Source organism: Macaca mulatta, chromosome 2 (assembly GCF_049350105.2).
Source record: "Macaca mulatta isolate MMU2019108-1 chromosome 2, T2T-MMU8v2.0, whole genome shotgun sequence".
Taxonomy (NCBI): domain Eukaryota; kingdom Metazoa; phylum Chordata; class Mammalia; order Primates; family Cercopithecidae; genus Macaca; species Macaca mulatta.
The window spans coordinates 55,398,392-55,416,290 of NC_133407.1; the positions used below are offsets into that span (position 1 = coordinate 55,398,392).

The 17,899-nt window shown below is 34.6% G+C and overlaps 1 protein-coding gene across 3 annotated transcripts in view; it reads left to right on the plus strand.

Annotated features, from left to right (window-relative positions):
- Nucleotides 1-1,500: 1,500 nt before the first annotated feature.
- Nucleotides 1,501-17,899, plus strand: part of MBNL1 (muscleblind like splicing regulator 1) — a 222,733-nt gene continuing 206,334 nt past the window's right edge. For all 3 annotated transcript variants that reach the window (XM_015131818.3, XM_015131830.3, XM_077991591.1), the window contains exons 1-2: nucleotides 1,501-1,619; nucleotides 16,460-16,565. Coding sequence is in view for 2 of the 3 variants with exons in the window: in XM_015131830.3 (XP_014987316.1) it covers nucleotides 16,563-16,565 (3 nt within the window). In the remaining variant the exon portion in view is untranslated. The remainder of the gene's footprint in view (nucleotides 1,620-16,459; nucleotides 16,566-17,899) is intronic.

Sequence of the window (17,899 nt, forward strand, 5' to 3'; positions counted from 1 at the left end):
TTTGTATTTTTTTGGTAGAGATGGGGTTTCACCATGTTGGCCAGGCTGATCTCGAACTCCTGACCTCAAGTGATCCACCCGCCTCGGCCTCCCAAAGTGCTGGGATTACAGGGGTGAGCCATTGTGCCCAGTCTAATTACTCTTAATGCCTCTTTGGACATAAGGTTAACTAAAAAGCAAAGAGTGTGGTGCAGTGACAGCATGATAGCTTCTAAAGTCCAAAAAGTGGTTCTTGCAACACGCGGAGGTTTGCATAATTACTATGCTTCGCTTGCAATCCATCTCCTTCTTCCCCAATGAACGAGGGAGGTTGGGAGCAACTGCCACACATAAAAAATGAAGCTACACATTGGCTTCTATTATCTGGCAACCTGAACCGATGATAAATATATTTGTATATATCCTTTTATTTGAAGTTGGCAGTAGTATTTGCTTTGATCAACTTTTTTATGTCTTTTTTCAACCATTGTCCCTACTGTCCTTTAAATATTCTCATTTACTACTCCAACCTGTAAGAAACTTAGCCAGCTAAATGTTCAGTTTTGCAGGATCTGCACCTCTGCACCTGTTTTTTACTCTTGTGGCTGAAGTAGTGAAAGATCATGTGTAAGTTCATGTGTAAGTAACAGTTTCAGTTTTGCAGTGCTTTATCTCTATGTAACAGGCAACTATTCATGAGAAAGGAAGTTTGAGACTTGTAGGTAAAAAACCACCACCCAAATTCCAGGAAAATGTCCGTTTACTGGAGGTTTTTTTGTTTTGTTTTGTTTTGTTTCTTCCTTTAATAAGATGCCTGTAGTCAGATTAGCATTTGGGTCATACTTCAAATATTTTAAATTAATTAGACTTATAAAAGCAAGTTTATTCCCATATATCAGCTGGACAGTTTTCTTCTGCATAGGGCAATATTTTCTGTGATCATTGAGCCACACAGGACATGTTTCCTTGTGTAAACGAGCACTACTTAATCAAGTATAGATTTCTTTTTTTTTTTTTTTTTTTGAAATGGAGTCTCGCTGTGTCTCCCAGCCTGGAGTGCAATGGCCATGATCTCAGCTCACTGCAACCTCCACCTCCTGGGTTCAAGCGATTCTCCTGCCTCAGTCTCCTGAGTAGGTGGGATTCAGGCGCCCGCCACCATGTCAGGCTAACTTTTGTATTTTTAGTAGAGACAGAGTTTCACCATGTTGGCCAGGCTGGTCTTGAACTCCTGACCTCAGGTAATCCTCCCGCTTCAGCCTCCCAAAGTGCTGGGATTACAGGCATGAGCCACTGTGCCAGGCCAACTATAGGTTTCAATAGCTTAACTTTTCTAAACTTTGCTTACACATATAAACATGTGTATACTTTAATTATATATGTGTACAGGCACCAATTATAGCCTGTTGCTCTGATTTCAAGTGTAAGCTTCATGAATAATTTTCCATGCCCCATAAAATGGATAAAGCATAATGACTGTTATTTCATAACTTCCTCTTTTGGTGGACTATCCTTTTGCAGAGGAAGAAAAAAAAATGTAACTAGAGAAGAGAGTTGAGCAGAGAACCCAGATCTTTGACGTGCTGGTAGTTTGTCTCAACCCATGAAACAGCTTAACAAGCAACTATAACAGCATTGAGGTAAGAACAGTTATTTGCTATTTTTCATTTTATTATTTGGATTGCTATTTATATAGCAACAATTTAAATGCTGGCCAGATTACAGTGTAGATTAGATAAACCGGATACCTCTTTCAAGTAAGTAACCGACATTTTAAATAAAAGGTTTAATAAATTGACAAAGCTTCAACTTCATATACAAGCTTTTAAAAACCTGGAAAAATTTAAAGTTTTCATTGATCTCCAAATTATTTTACCTGCAAAATAAAACATTATCATTCTTGTGTATGTGTAATTTTGCACACAATTTAGTGCTGAGGAAGCATTTGGATTATTAACAAATTTTATAACTTTTCTTCTTCCCCGGCTCTAGATTATTTCTAATACTCTCTCACAGATACACTTTTGTTCATTTTGCATATTATTAGTTGAGCACTTTCCAGAAAAAAAGCATTCTTACATTTGTTTTTACTCACTGTGAAAATATATCATTTAAAATATGACATTTCAGTATTATTTTTATATCTCTTCATAATATTTGTTTAGAAAAATTAATTTGTAGTGCAGACAGCATGATTTAAAAATTTAAATGAAATATGCAAATCTAATTTTTAAAATTTATTGTTTTCTAAATAAGTTTAATTTGTATTTATAATGCTTAAAATATAGTAAGAATGAAAAAGATATTTGGATTGATAATTGGAAATCAAACTAAACTGAAACTGATCTTATTAGTGAAATTCTAAAATAATCTAGATCCTAGAAACTTTTATTCTCATTTGCACTAATTTAGAATAATACCTACACATATTAACTGTATTTAATACAATTGTATTCATACTATAGCAATTTTTAAATCTTCCTTTTAAAAGCTGTTGGTTTCTTTATACTTTGGTAAAAACATTAAAGAGCATTTAATACAGCTTTGAAAAGAAAAATCAGTTTAAGTGAACTACTCTGGCTATATACACAAATGGAAGTTTGAAGAGTTTGCCTCTGAGCATTTTCATAACTGAATCATTTTGAGAAGGTTTCATACATCACACATTTATCATGTGAGATTTGGTAAGTGTAAATATCCCAAGACGTATATGAAACTGTCTTAATTTGGTTTGAAAAAATTAGGCTAATCTCATGGCTTCCAAAAAAGAAAGTCCACATTATCCCATCAATTAATAGATTTAATTTTCAATAAATTTTGGTAAATGGTGCTGTTATACTGGTTCTAGTATGTTACCTAGTACCTGGTTGGTTTTTTGTTTGCTTGTTTGTTTTACGTATTTTCATGCACTATACCAATAGTTGCTGTCTTCTTATTGTAGGAGGAAGGAAAGCAGATTGTTAGTGTTACAAACTCAGATGTGAACTGTTGAATCAAATTTAACATATTAACTTGATGAAAATTTTAAAATTAAGTTGATGGTTATGAGAAATCCGTTACAATTGTATGTCTTCATCTTTATCACACACTAATTAAACACAACTGCTTGTCAGGTCTGGTAGATCAAGCCTGTAGTCTCAGCTACTTTGGAGGCTGAGGCAAGAGAATGGCTTAAGTCAGAAGATCAAGGCTGCAGTGAGCTCTATTGCACCACTACACTCCAGCCTAAGTGACAGAGCCAGATTCTGTCTCTAAAAATATAAAAATAAAGAAAATTTAAAAATAAACACAACTACTTCCATCAGAAGTTCAAATGTCCACAATTTTAACTATGAGATATTTTGATATCATGAGCTATTTAGTGCTATATGTAGTATGGTTATATACTAAATAATGGCTAACAATCACAAGGAGACATAGCCCAAGGTAATTACAATATAAGTTGGTCATAAGTGTAATTCAGAACAGCAAATGAAGGCTAAAGCACCAGAGAAGATACTATCTTTCTGGCAAGACAGATTTGTTGTTGCTGTTGTTGTCAATAATTAATAAAGTCTGAATGAACATCCTAGTTCTAGATTACGGAAAATAAGTTTTTAAGTTGTTCTCTCTTTGAGAAAATTATCTTTACATAAGGAAAAAAGCGTGCTCATCTGAGTTTCCATAATATTAATAAATTAATATTAATAAATATTAAATATTATTTATTCATCATAAATAAATATGATACATAATTTATTATTGCAAAATATAATTTTTACTTCTGAGCTGTAGATATATATTTTACCATGTTTTAGTAGATTATGTTTATGTGACATAATTATCTAATAAGTTTTCATTGAATCTAATAAAAGTTGAGGCTGCATGACTGCTGTATATAGTATTGTGAAATTTGGTCTCTGTCTTAATAAGACATAGTTTGATTGTGTGAAGTGAATGATCTTCTTGGGGATCTACTAAACTATTGGTTCCAGGGTTGATGCTGCTAATCTCACAGTTAAATGGATGTTCTCCTCCTCCTTCACAAGATGACCTTCCCAAAGTTGCTCATCTACAGAAATAGAAAAGAATGATCTGCTTATAGAGGGCTCTATCCCACTCCAACAAATAAACATACATTATTTTTCAAATAATAATTACATTTAGGAATAACAGTGCTATTTGTTTTTGACATAAATTACTAAACTTCCAAAAGAACATTGACACATTTAGGCTTTGTTTAGTTGTTTTGTTTCCTCTTCTTTTGGCCATTTTCCCATTTGCAAGAATAAAGAGAAGAAAGCTTGTTGCCTAGAAGAAAGATAACAGTTTGGGTGCAAATGCAGACATGACCTGTTTTGAATTGAAAAACAAAAATCTTTGTATCTTAGATAATGTGGGCCTTTCAGCAATTTAAAAGCAAATTTGTGCCCTCCTGTGTTTGTTGACTTTCTATTTATTTTTAATAAATGTAAATTCCAAATGATTGCTACATTTGCATATTCACATATATTATAATTAAAATATGCTAAATAAATAAGAAATTATTATGATTGCAAAAATATGAACTATGTCAGTACATGAGCTCTGTGTGATAAAATATGTATCATTTTCATGAAGAAAATAATTTGTACAGATATAAAAATAAGGGTAAGCCATTTTATATTTCTGAATATTGCCATTTAAAAAATAAATGAAATGGAATCTAATTTACACATCTGCATTGTAGAAAATAAAACCACTGTTTGTTAATTTTTAATCTTTAAAATGTAACTTGTTATTTCAGAATTAGTATAGTTCTGTTATTTGTCTGACATCATTGATGCTTTTTATAATTTTTTATTAACTAAAGTTAGGCACTTAAATTTAATGTTTTTAAAATTCCTTCCAGTTTTATTTTTCATCCTTGTATACATTTTCTAAATATAGGTTTTAACTTTTTATTTAATTTTTTAACTTTTAATATTATAGAGGAAAATACCAGATTTGCATATTTAAATTCAAATTTAAATAAAAATGTCATAGAATCATTCATTAATATTGGAACCTTGGAAAGCAGATGAAGAATGAAATTAGTCTATTGGTGTTGCTCCATAAACTAGTATAAAATTTCATACCTCATTATTATTCTACTTTGCAGATATTTCATTGTAAGCCTTTAGTTTTTTTTAAATAGGTAGTGGTTATCACATTCTCAAACTTTTTTTCACCTTGGAAAAAAATAAATTGCAATATGATTTTGAGAAAAATCACCACAGTTGTGATTTTGAAAAAAAATTAAATTTTTTAAAACTATACCTTAATGCAATTTATTTTCTCTTTGCACAAGAGAAAAATTTTAAGTAGGTTGCTTTTATTCTCGTTCTATGTAGGTGAATAGAGCTGAATTAGAGGAGCAGCAAAAACACTTTCTATGAAATTAGGCGGCCTTCTGAATAAAATACAATCATATATCTGATGGCAGTGAGTTTTCTTAAATGCTCACCAGAAATTCTTGTTACACTTCACCTACTTTAAAACATCTTATTTAGAAATAATTGGAAGCTGAAAAAAGTTGTAAAAATAAAAAAGTGTAATGAACCTCTTATATCCTTACCTAGATTTGCTTAAATATTTTATCCCATTTGCTTTATAACATGCTCTTGTTTTCTTCTTTATATTTTTCTATGGTCATAACTTTTTTCTGAACAACTTAAGAGGAAATCACACATAACAAGGTCTTTCAGTCTGTATTTTCCAAGAATAGAGATAATCTCTTACATAATGGTCACATTCAATTATCTACTTCATAAATTTACATAGCTACACTACTTTATTTAATATTTGTCCATGTTCCAATTTTGCTGTTTTCAAATAATACATTTTTAAATACTTCCCCTCCAGTAAATCACCCAGTCTGGAGTCAATTATCACACTTAGTTGTCTTCTGTCTTTTTAAAGTGTATTGTTGCTAAATGTTAAGTAAAAATTGTTTATTTTTATAGTGTAAAGCATGTTTTAAGATATTTATACATGGTGGCTAAATGTATAATGGATCAATTGAAGTAATATATGCATTACTCAAATACTTTCTGTAGAGAAAACATTTAAAATCTAATCTCTTAGCAATATTTAAGAATAGAATACATTGTTATTAATTATAATCACTATGTTGTACGATAGATTTCTTGAATGTCTTATCTCTTTAGTCCCCTTTTGTCTGGAACATTTCCATATCATTTCTTTGTCTTTTATGAAAATGAAGATTTTAATGAATATGGTGTATTCACCAACTCTTTTTTTCATTTTAATAAAGTGCTCCTCATTGTTTATTTTTCTGACATTTCCCCATGATTAGATTATGGTTATGCACTTTCTGCTGGAATTCCTCACAGGTGATGTTTCCTCTCTTGCTATCATATGTAGAGGCACATGAGCCTCTTATGTCCCACATTGTTAATGTTCATTTTTGTTGCCTAGTCAAGGTGTTGTCTGATTTCTCTATTGCATAATGATGGCTCCTCATCAAAAATTTCCCCTCAGATTTAACATTCATTGATGTTCTTGTCAAATGCAATCTTTACTATAATGGTTGCAGTATGATGGCTTTACAACTTCAGCACTCCCTCCACATTTGCATTAGTCTTTCCCAATCTACTGTAAGCAAAAGAACTCCCATCTTCAACATCTATTTCATTATTAATTTATGTATCTATTTGTTACTGCTATGGATTCACGAATTTCTTTTTTCTATGACTCAACTATTTTGGTGCTTAAATTGTTTACATTTGACCAATGGAGCCCATCCATTCTATAACAAACTATCCTCCTTCCCTCCCTCCCCCCCCCTCCCTCCCTCCCTCCCTCCCTCCCTTCCTTCCTTCCTTCCTTCCTTCCTTCCTTCCTTCCCTCCTCGCTCCCTCCCTCCCTTTATTTCTTTCTTCCTCCCTTCCCTCCCTCCGTTTGTGCCTCCCTCTCTCTTTCTGCTTCCCATTCAGGGTGATCAAGTACTCCTTTTACATACAATTAGGTTCATTATTCCCAATTTTAGGTTGTTTCCCTTTACATTTTTATTGATTTAATTTTATTTTTTGAGTCAATTAATTTACTTTAAATCTTTTTTTAACCTGTTGAGATTAAGTGCTGCTTGTCTTAGACATTTCTGCTAAACAAATTTGATGCACCTTAACTCAAATGTTACTGATAGGGTTCAAAAATACTTGCTTGAGTTTGGGATTGAGCTTTTATCTTTGTATTTCAAATCTCTTCAATCTACATTTAGTCTGAAGTTAAATTATCCTCCTTTGCATTCCAAAAAGTGACAATTTCAGAAAAGAAAGTAGATAGCTATAGTTGCACTGGTAGTTCACTTATCTTATGGGTTTATTATTCCAGAGCTTTTAAAAGTTAAATGGGCATGTTATCATTACACTTACAGAACAAATAATTATGTAAACAAAGACAAGAGCAATCATAAATGTAGTATAGTTTATGAGCTAAAAACTTTTTCATTATTTTATATGTGATTCTAGAATATTCCTGCCCCCAATACTTCCCTATATTCTACTCCGGCATTCATAACTGAAAATAAACCCTAAAATTCATAATAGGAAGAGAAATTTGTGGTTAATGTCAAAAGATTCATTTTCAAGTTCCATTTTATCACTTACTGACTGTGGAACTTGAATAAGTTACATCTCCTATATTTCTAGACATCTAAATAACCCTAACTAAAAAACAAATTCATACCTCCTCAACTTTCTACCAATTTCTGGGTTCATCCCCCACACAGATTATTAAATCTATACACTCAGATGTTAAGAGGCATCTCAAATTCAACATGCTCCAAATAAAACCTCTCATTTCCTTCCCCTCTTTCCGCTCCATCATCAATCTTCTTTGTTTACTAAATAGCACCACCTTACTCCCCTTACCCCCATTATCCAGGCCAAAAGTATCTTTAATTTCATTCTTTCTTTTCCTCACCTACACTCCATCTATCAGCATGCCTGTCTGTTCTGTTCCCAAAAGATATTCCAATGCTGACTAGAATCACCTGTTTCACATCTTGAGCAAAGTGTAAGACACTGTCATCTCTGTTCTAGATGTCTCTGTTTTTGTGGTGGCCTATTAAGAAACCTCTTTTTCTATTCTTGCATCCCTACCAATATGACCATTTAAAATATCCATCAAATCATGTGACTTCCTGCTCAAAATTCTTCAATCGCTTCTTATTTTAATTAGGATAAAATCCAGATTCCTCACTATAGCTTATATGTCTATGTGTATTCTCTCATATCCTATCTTTCATCTCTTCATTCATGATATTCTGGCTCTAATCCTCATTTTCCCCCCAGAGTATTCTGAGCTCATTCCTGACACAGGGACTTTCCACATGCCCTCCTCTTTTCTTGGCATGCCCACATACCTTATTGTGACAATCTCTTCTTTATTCAGGTCTCTTCTCAAACATATCTCCTAATAGACGCCTCCCATGGTCCACTACATATTTAATTGTAGTATTCCCCACTCCATCACTCTGTCATTTTACTCCATTTTAATGTCACTGATAGCACATAAAATGTTACACAACATGTTAATTTTTATTTCTTTATCCAATTATTTATTATATGTTTCTTTCACTAGAATGCAAGTTCCCTGAGGGCAGAAACTTGGCCTTTGTTGTTCATGCTACTTTTACATTTTCTAGTAAAATAAATGGAGCATAGTAGGTCCTCAATAAATAAACAATGATTAAGTGAAAAGCCTCAACATTTCTGAGCCTTATATATAAAATAAGCATAATAGAAATAACTATCTTCCAACGCTGTCTTGAGGAGGCCAGTATTCTAAACTGCCATGCAAATGTCAGGTGTAGTTTCTTTTGTCGGTTTTGAGTCAAACGAACTGAGACCCAAAAGTGGTCCTTGGAGACAACAAATAGACAGAGAAGTTCTCTTTTTTTCTGTGCTGGCAATTTTCCACTGAGCTCAAAAGAGACAAGTTCATAATGACTGCCACTAATTTTTTAGAATCCTGGGGTGTAAGACCTCTGAATTTCTTGCCCCATTGCCTCTGCCCTTGTCCTGCCTTGCCGTTGCCCCCAAGAAAACATGCACCCACTCTTCCTTGACAGTTAGGGTTCATTGTTTTCCTCAACCACATGGAAGAGTAATCTCCTTCCAGAATCCTTTCCTGATTAGCCATCTGCCTATGCTGGCCTCACATCTATGTGTATTTTCAATATTGTTTTGTAATTACTTCCTTGTTCTATTTTTGATCTTGAAATGGATTATAAAACTGCTCTAGGAAAATTCTTTTTCTTGTATATCCAAAATATCAAGCTTAGTTATATGTTAATACATATAACTAAGTTTTTGAGATCATAAGGCCCTAAATAATAAAACCAATGATAATGATGATAATTGCAATGTTAGTAATAATAATAGCTCTGCTATTTCATGTTAAACTTTTTTTTGCATCATCATATGTCAGGTGCATCACATGATTAACGCAATTAATGCCCTCATGAGTCCTATGCAATAAGTACTATTATTTCCACTTTACAGATTTAAGGAAAAATATAGAAGTTCAGAGAGGTAGGTAGCTTAATAAAGGCCACGCAGTTGATCTACCTTTAAACTGAATCTGCATCATATTTATATATGACCTATAGCACTTATTTTTTGAGAAGCAAAGTAGGTAAATCTGTGGTTTGGTTACAGTTAAGAATTTATGGATTATTATGATGCAGCCCTAAGCCAGAAATCTTACAATTTGGTGGAGTAAATATTAAAAGAAATATATTTTAAGACACAGCATAAAAAATAGAAGGTGCCACATGAAAGATCAAAATAATTTAGAACTGTACTTCCAGGTGCAGTGATGGTTACAAGGCTCCCTGGAGGTGGCAGGTTTAAAGTTGAACTGTTAAAATTGTTTCATTAGGTGGAGAAAAGTTGTGATAATAAATTTTCAGAAGAGTTCAGAAAAATTTCAAAGAAATAAAAAATTCTGATATTACATTAATTTAATATTGAGCCTTAACTTAATATTGAGCCTTTTAAAAAAAATATTCAGCCTTTTTAATATTGAGCATTATCTCCTACAGTGCTACCATAGGAGATATTTGGTGGCTTTGACTTTATGGTTCTTCTCAGGAAATGCGTTATGTGATGAGAGGATTTTAACTCTTGCGAGAAGCTCTGGTTTCATTTTAAAGTGAGTTTATTCATGAAGTCATATATCAAGCACTATACTTTGGGCACTATTTTAGGTGCTGGGGAAATAGTGATGGACAAGATCAAGTTTCTACCCTCAAGGAGCCTTCAGTCTAGTGGGGAAAGCATTGAGCAAACTAGTAAAGAAATAAATTTTAAAGGGACTTTTAGATAATGATAGTGACCAGAAGAAAATCCAGCAGAGTAAAAGGATAGAGAGAAGATAGAAAAAACATCTTTATGTAGATGGTCTCCTGAGATGGTCTATTTGAAAAGGTAATATTTAAGCTAAGACCTGAACAACAAGAGGATTGAGAGTCCCATGCAGAGGACTCCGGGAAGAGTAGCTCAGGAGGCGTGACTGACCGGCGTAAGGGCCAGAATGAGCTTGGCGCATCTGAGAAGTAGAAAAGAGTCTGGGTCTCGAAGGATGGTGGGAGATGAAGCTCAGGAGCTGGAGTTGAAAAAGGGCCAAGTCACATAGACTGCAGACCAAGGAATGGACTTGCACATATGAGCAAACATTTCCAAGGACATGCACATGTGTTAATTGGGGATGGGAATGCAATGAATGAACCATTATCTCTGGCTAACACAGGCTTGGAAAAACTGTTGTTTGAAGAGAAACAGGAATTACTACATAGGTAAAAGTTTCACAGGAGATAAATTATTACATTTAGGTGAATTTCAGGTAAGCCAAGTTTACCTTGATGAAAGTGAAAGGAGTTCAAGTATTATTTAAATTTGTAAAGATAATGTTTTCAGCAAAAATTGTCATGGAATAGTTGACTCTAATCATGGTCATCTGATAATAGCGTCATCATGCAACTTAGTTTCTGCATGGATATGAAGCAGAAAAGACTACAGAAATAACTACATTTCAGCCTCCAGAGACAGCAGATGTTTCCTTGTTTATTGTTCCCAAATCCCAGTACCAATAGCTACTGGGCCCCTGGCAACATCAACCTGCTCCCCTTAAAAGTAGACGTAAATTACTCTGCCATTTTCCATAGTAATTATATATTGCCTATGATTTATTTTTATTATCCTAAGAGATGTAAATGACCCATATCACTACATTTTACATGTTAGTTGGACACTGCTTGCTTTAAGGGGTAGGAGGTTGGGGCTGTGATTTGGAGAAAAAATATAGAATAGCTTACTGAAAAGACTTTTTACATTGAGTAAACGGAATCAATATTTATTTGTTAGGGATGATGAGAAAAAATGGCCTTCCCTCATACTTAAGAAGTTAATAACAATAATTATAGATTCTTCTATTTCTGGTTTGGGTTAAAAGCTGCCCATAAAAAACATTACCTGGCCTTGGACTGAGTGTGTACTAGAAGGATGACAATCATGTTGTCCCCAGGGCAGTCAGATGTGTTGCTATAGGAGCCAGAAGCTTACTTTTGAGTGCTACTGGCAACCTCCAAATAGAAAACCATTGTGCTACTGGTATTACAGGGTGTGGAGGATTATAGATTACTTATGTGCTATTTAAGCAATGCATTCTATCTTATGTGTATATATATGGGTATCATGATCACCATATTATCGGATTATTGCAGTGTGAGGTAGTGTGCGGTTTTTAAGTGCATGTGTGTGAGAGAATAAATGCATGAATATCTGCAATATGCATTAGAGAGCACTCCTGAAATATAAGCCACTTCCTGACCTGGGCAGATTAACCAAGAAGCAAACCTATTCAAGTATGAGAGCATTAGATTTTCTACACTAATAGTACACATTTGTTGACATGAACTGGATTCAGGAAGGGAATACAGAAAGAGCAGATGGACGTTTGGTTTGACTATTTAATTAACTTGGGGCTGATGATCACCCTTCAGAAAAGGATGCTGAGGATGCCTTCTCCAGAGCCACGAGGCCTCTCCTTGTGCCTTTATTTGGCTTTCCTCCTCTCATTGGTGACCCATCATGTTAGGAAAAAAAAAAAATATCTTTCAAAAGTGTAAATGTTATTCTTTCTGTGGGTGATGTCATCATTTTAGTGGCCCAAGCATTTGTTACTAAAACAGTACTTAGCAACACATAATCATTATTTTCTCCTCTTAAAATTCTGAGTGTGTTTGTTCTGATGCAGTCAGGAGACACATTTTTCAGGGAGGTAGGAGTAAAAGCTTAAAAACATGAAGTAATGCCTGGAATAATCTCTTGACTTGTGTTCCTTAAATAAGCAAGAAGACAACTAAATTTTCCTTCCTGTGGCGACAGCTTTGGCGGAGTTAAAAAAAAATTTTGAAATATAGTGCTAAAGGAAGTGGTTTTCATGCAACTGTGCATCATATACTCTTCGTTAATGTGGTAGATACCGTTTGCTTGACTTCATTTGACTTGTCTTTCTCATGTTTTTGCTTGTAAAGTGGGTGAGAAAAGTTCCACCAAAGAAACCTGTGCACTGACCAATCAATAGTGATGTTTCTAAAGTTCCTGTTAATCATTTCAGGAAACATCTTGGGCTCTTTTTTAATTACATCCTACGTAATATAAAAACTGTAAAGGTATTTCTGTATAGCTATACCATCTTGTAGAAAATAGCTATATGTTTCTTAAAATTTGTAATTTGATTTGAATCCTCATATTTCAAAGACACTTGAAGCTTAACAAGAGCTTACTTTTAAAAACATATTCTGTATTTTAAAATTTGTGGTTACTCTTTTAAATAACAAAAATAGATGTAATTTATCAACGGCCTGACCAATGTTAGGATAATTCTCATGAAGTCATTCATTATCACAATTCCACAAGGTAGACATTTTAAGTTTGCAGGAACCTAAGACTTGGAAAAAAACTGTCCAAAATCTTATGCCTAATAACAGATTCTAAAGCCTGTCTTTATGTCTAATAGCCAAGGCCATGGGAAATTACACTTAATCTTTTCCTACCCTGATTCTTCTAAACAGTGTGTGAGTCATGCACAGGCCATTGCACCAAGTTGGTTGGCAGGAGGAGGTGGGTATGCCCTATTGCCAAGAGCAGCCAACAACAAAGGCAGCAGGGCAAGGTTGCAGCAGAAGACCAAGGTTGCAACATCAGTAACTACTGCCAGTGGAAACTAGCCCATGTATCATACTTGGTATGTTATATCTGTTGCCAATAACCCCGAAGTAGATAGTGTTTTCCTTTTAGTCACCCAGTAATCTAGTCATAAACAAAATAGATTTACTTCATTGGCTGCTTCTTCCATCATGGTAAGGAAAATGCCCAAAGTTATGCCACGTATCATCTAAGCATTCCTTCTTTCTAACAATTAATTTTGGCTGCCTTCCATGAATCTGATATTGGTGCCAAACATTCCCTATCCCACAAGTTCAAGAGTAATCAAGCAAAGTTGACACCTTCTAGTGCCCACATGGGCTTCTTGGTATTTAGGGACCTTGGCAAATTATTTACAGCTTCTTTCAGATGAGCCTTCCAGAGCTTTGTAAGAATAAACAAACTTCAAAGGTATCCGAAGGGGAAAAACTGTCCTGGCTAAGTCTATAATTTAGGCTATCTTTAGAGAGCACAACTCCATAAAGAGAGAGGTCCAAGAAACCAGCTTCTTTTATACAATTAACTTTTTCTTTACTTAATTGTAAAGACTAAATGACAAGTAGGAAAGTGCTTTTGCAGGAATGTGGGAGTCTTAAAGCTGTAGAAGGAAGATACACTGTGCATGGGAGTAAGTATGTGGGTGGGAGTTATAGATTACTGCTCTTTTGCTAGTCTAGAATAACTATGCATAAACATCTTTATAGTAGTAACTTGAACAGAATCGTTAAACCTCTATTAAAGGCACTTGATACATCATTTAAAATAAGCACAGGTTACCTTATATCCAGAAACAGAAAAAATCATTTTACATCTAGCAAAAAAAGATTTTAAAAGAGCCTTTGATTTTTGACAAAACAGATGATAATAAAATTAAATTTTTATTTTATTTTCAAAATATTAATTCAAAAGCTATACTTTTGAATATACATGCTATACTTCTTGAAATTATCAAAGATAAGCTGGCTAGCTTTGTAGATATCATACCCTTAAAAGATAAAGCCCAAGAAGTGAATGATAGTAACACCAAAGACAGTAACAGCAAGAGCATATACTAATGATCAGTCACAGATATCTTCTAATCTTGCCTTTAGGGACTATGTGATGGACACCTTGCCACTTAACACAAATAGTCACTATTTCATGCAACTACTAATAGAATTCTGTCCTTATAAATGAAGAGGATTTCAGACAATATGCACATATAGTACAAGTATTGTGAAGACTTTCAACTATAATGTGAGACATCTGAATTCAATAAAAAAGGGAGAGAGCATTAAAATAATTATAATTGTTTATCTGTTTAGATTCAGCAGTTACACACTCTCATTTTTCTCCTTCACTAAATTTTGCACATTTATATTATTTACTTAGTTGATCATAATTATTTACCATTTCATATTCATTGTCCTTGCTAGACTGTATACTTCAAGAGACTTCAGGTCTAGTTTTGCTTACCATGTAGTCTCAGACTCTAGGAAAGACTAGAATTATGCCAGGTGCTCAGTGAGTATTCATAGACCGGATAGGAAAGTTGATAGCAATAAGGTTTAGAATGAAAATGCAGCAGTAACTGGTGAGCTGGTGACCTAGGGCCAGAAAAGTTTGAAAAAGGAAAAGAATGCTCCACATTGTCTAAAAACACATTCATTACTGGGAGGGCTCGATGGAATCAGGCCCTGTCAGCAGTTACTCATTGCTAAGCCCATTGCAGAAACATAGGCATTCAAATCCATCCAGGTGGGGCCAGGAGGGTCATTTGGACTGACGGCACATTCACAAAGGCCATAAACTAAGATGTCTAACATTATCTTCAAATGAGTTTCAAATGAGGTATGTTCTGTTAATTTGTTTATGTTTATAATTTAACTATGTTAATTTATTGAACGAATTTATAAAATATATTAAATATACAGAGTAGCTTTTGTTGAATACACATAATTATACATATGAGTATGTAACTGGTGAAGATAACGTATATCTTCAAAAGGAAGTGGCCAAGAACACACTTAATCTCCCAGAGGCTCTGATGTCACTCTCAAGGGGGTACTTATAATCACAATTTCTTAGCAAGAGACAGGGTATAGAATTTTAAACAAACAGCAACCTAAGCATTTCAGAATATGTAGGATTCTCCTTTGTGTGATCTTAACTGTTTGTCTTATCTGTTTGTAATCCTATGGATCACTAATGCTTACCTGGTATGAAGTGAAGCATATTTTGGTTGCCGAAGAAGCACCACTTCCAACCATGTGCATGACAAAATGTACCACCTTGCACCACCAGTTTAGCTATCCACAGCTTGTCCTAACTCCCTCATTTCTAGATGCATATGGGCACCAGCCTACCCAAATCTAATTCTATTTGAGACCAAGTTTCCTGCAGATAATTCTGTTTCTATTGAGCCAAATAAACTTTACCTGCCAAAGGAAAAAATGGAACAGGTCAATGGATTGCTACCTATTCTGGGTAATTTCCATTTCCTAAGCTCTAGCTTCCTGCAGAGTTTAGGCAAGAAGCTGGCAACCTTGGCTGCGCTTTGGAATCATCTAAGGGGCTTAAAAAAGATACAGACACTTGGATGCCACTTCCAGAAATTTTGATTTAATTTGTCTGGGTTGCAGCCCGCCTATCCAAAATGTAGTCAGAGTTAAGAACCACCGCCCTAGTTTCAGTCTCCTTATTATGAGCATGGGGTCATAATTACCTCACATACCTCTTGTGATAAGTTCAAGGAGATAATGTGTGACCTTAGAGTCCCTAACACTTCCATTCCTCCTTTGCTTCATGAAAGACAAATGAAAAGGAAGGACGTGGGGTTGGCAAGTCTGGGAAGGTGAGGAGGGGGGATACTTTTGCAGAGTTCTTCCAATGAGCAGTTCATTAGGGTTAACAAGCTATCCTTTGTTAAAGCAAACACTCTTGAAGGATTAAGCCTCATTCTCGCCTTAGTGTGAATTACTTTAATCAGATAATCTCCCATCACCTAGTTGAGGATTTGTTACTGAAAGCCTAGGGAAGGCAAGGAGAGAGAGTTGCAAGGCCAGTTTGGGATTCACTGAGGCAAGCCAATGAAGCCTCAGCCTCTAGGAAATAAGCTTTCCATAATGACAGCATGAAAAATCTGAACAACAAACTTTCTCCTCATGTTGCTAGGACAATATTTGTTAAAAGTGTTTTTCTGATCAAGTCTCTTATCTGTCTAATAGGCTTTCATGACTTTTTCTGACTTTCTTTCTGCCATGAAGCTCTTAACAAGTGTCGGGTAATTTTACCATTTGCCAGCTGCTTTGGAGTCCGTGAGGAGCACCGCCTTGCCCAGTCCTATCCTCCTTGCCATCTGCTTGGCACATGGTAAGCATGCAGTGTTTGTGGAATTTAACTGAATGGTTTCATTTGCTACAGTCTTTTCCAACTGTGTTTTTTCCCCCACGTCTGTCCCCAGCCGCTAGACTATGAACACCTTGCAGAAGACTTAATAACTTCTTCATCCCTAGTGCCAAGCACAGCCGTTGGCACATAGTCAGCCCTCAATGACTATGTGCTAAATGTATTAAGGAGCAATAGCCAGTGCACTGATGCCTAAGTTAAGATATTAAAATTAATTTGTGACTGCGCTGCTCAGTTCCCGTTCTTTTGGACAAGGCAAAGAGGAAAGAAGAGACAAAGAAACAGATATGTGAAACTCCCACCATTTATTAATGGGACAAATGTTGTTCTTATTCAAAGGTCTCTTTAGAACATCTTTTGAGACATGATTTGAAGGTAATTTCAGGAAACTCAGATAGGCAAGAAGGAATAAGAGGAGCTAACGAAAGATCCATGGAGAGAACTCACACCATGGAATGGAGAGAGAGATGTGGAATATCATAGAAACCAAAAGAAAGGAACCTCAAGAATACAATGAATAAGTAGATAGAGATACAGCCAGCATTTAAGAACATCAACCCTGCTATTGGCATTGTCAAAGATTGGTTTGCCTTTAGAAATAAGTAAGACAATGGCCATATTTTTTCATATTTGTTTTCTATATGGAACAGTGTTACTATGTAGAAATGTTTGGGTTACAGTACATAAAACAGTTACATCACAATATTTATATTAAAAGCCCTATTAGATACTATTTTTAAAAGACTGCAAGGGAATTCTGGGCTAAATGACAACACAGAATTTTATGAAATGGTAGAAAGTGTTTTACAATATTACGTGTAGTTACATATTATAAGCATAAATAGATAATATGTCAATTTTGATCTTCTGGGTGTATTATATATTTATTTTTATATCTGTTTAATTTATTGAAAGATCACAATTGCATATTTCCTTGTCTCTAATGACAGTCCATAGTAGAAGGTATACATACATCCCAGGTAGAGTGTTTATAAATATATTACACATTAGACAGATGAATTCCAGAGCTTAGGGTACTGGCTGTGAAACACTGTGGGGCAGGAGGCTTGTCCTTGTGTTAGCTGCAAGGCTTTGGTCAAGGGCCAACTTTCCAGCTTCCATTACCTCATGAAAAATTAAGATTACATATAAATGACATGGGGGGTGTCCTTTGTTTTATAAGCTTGTCTCAAAAGATTCAATTTAGAAAATAAATTGCATATATAGTACAATATTAACTATGCTTTTAAAAATGCACGGGAAAAGCCTAGAAGGAAATAAACTGTAATACGAACAGT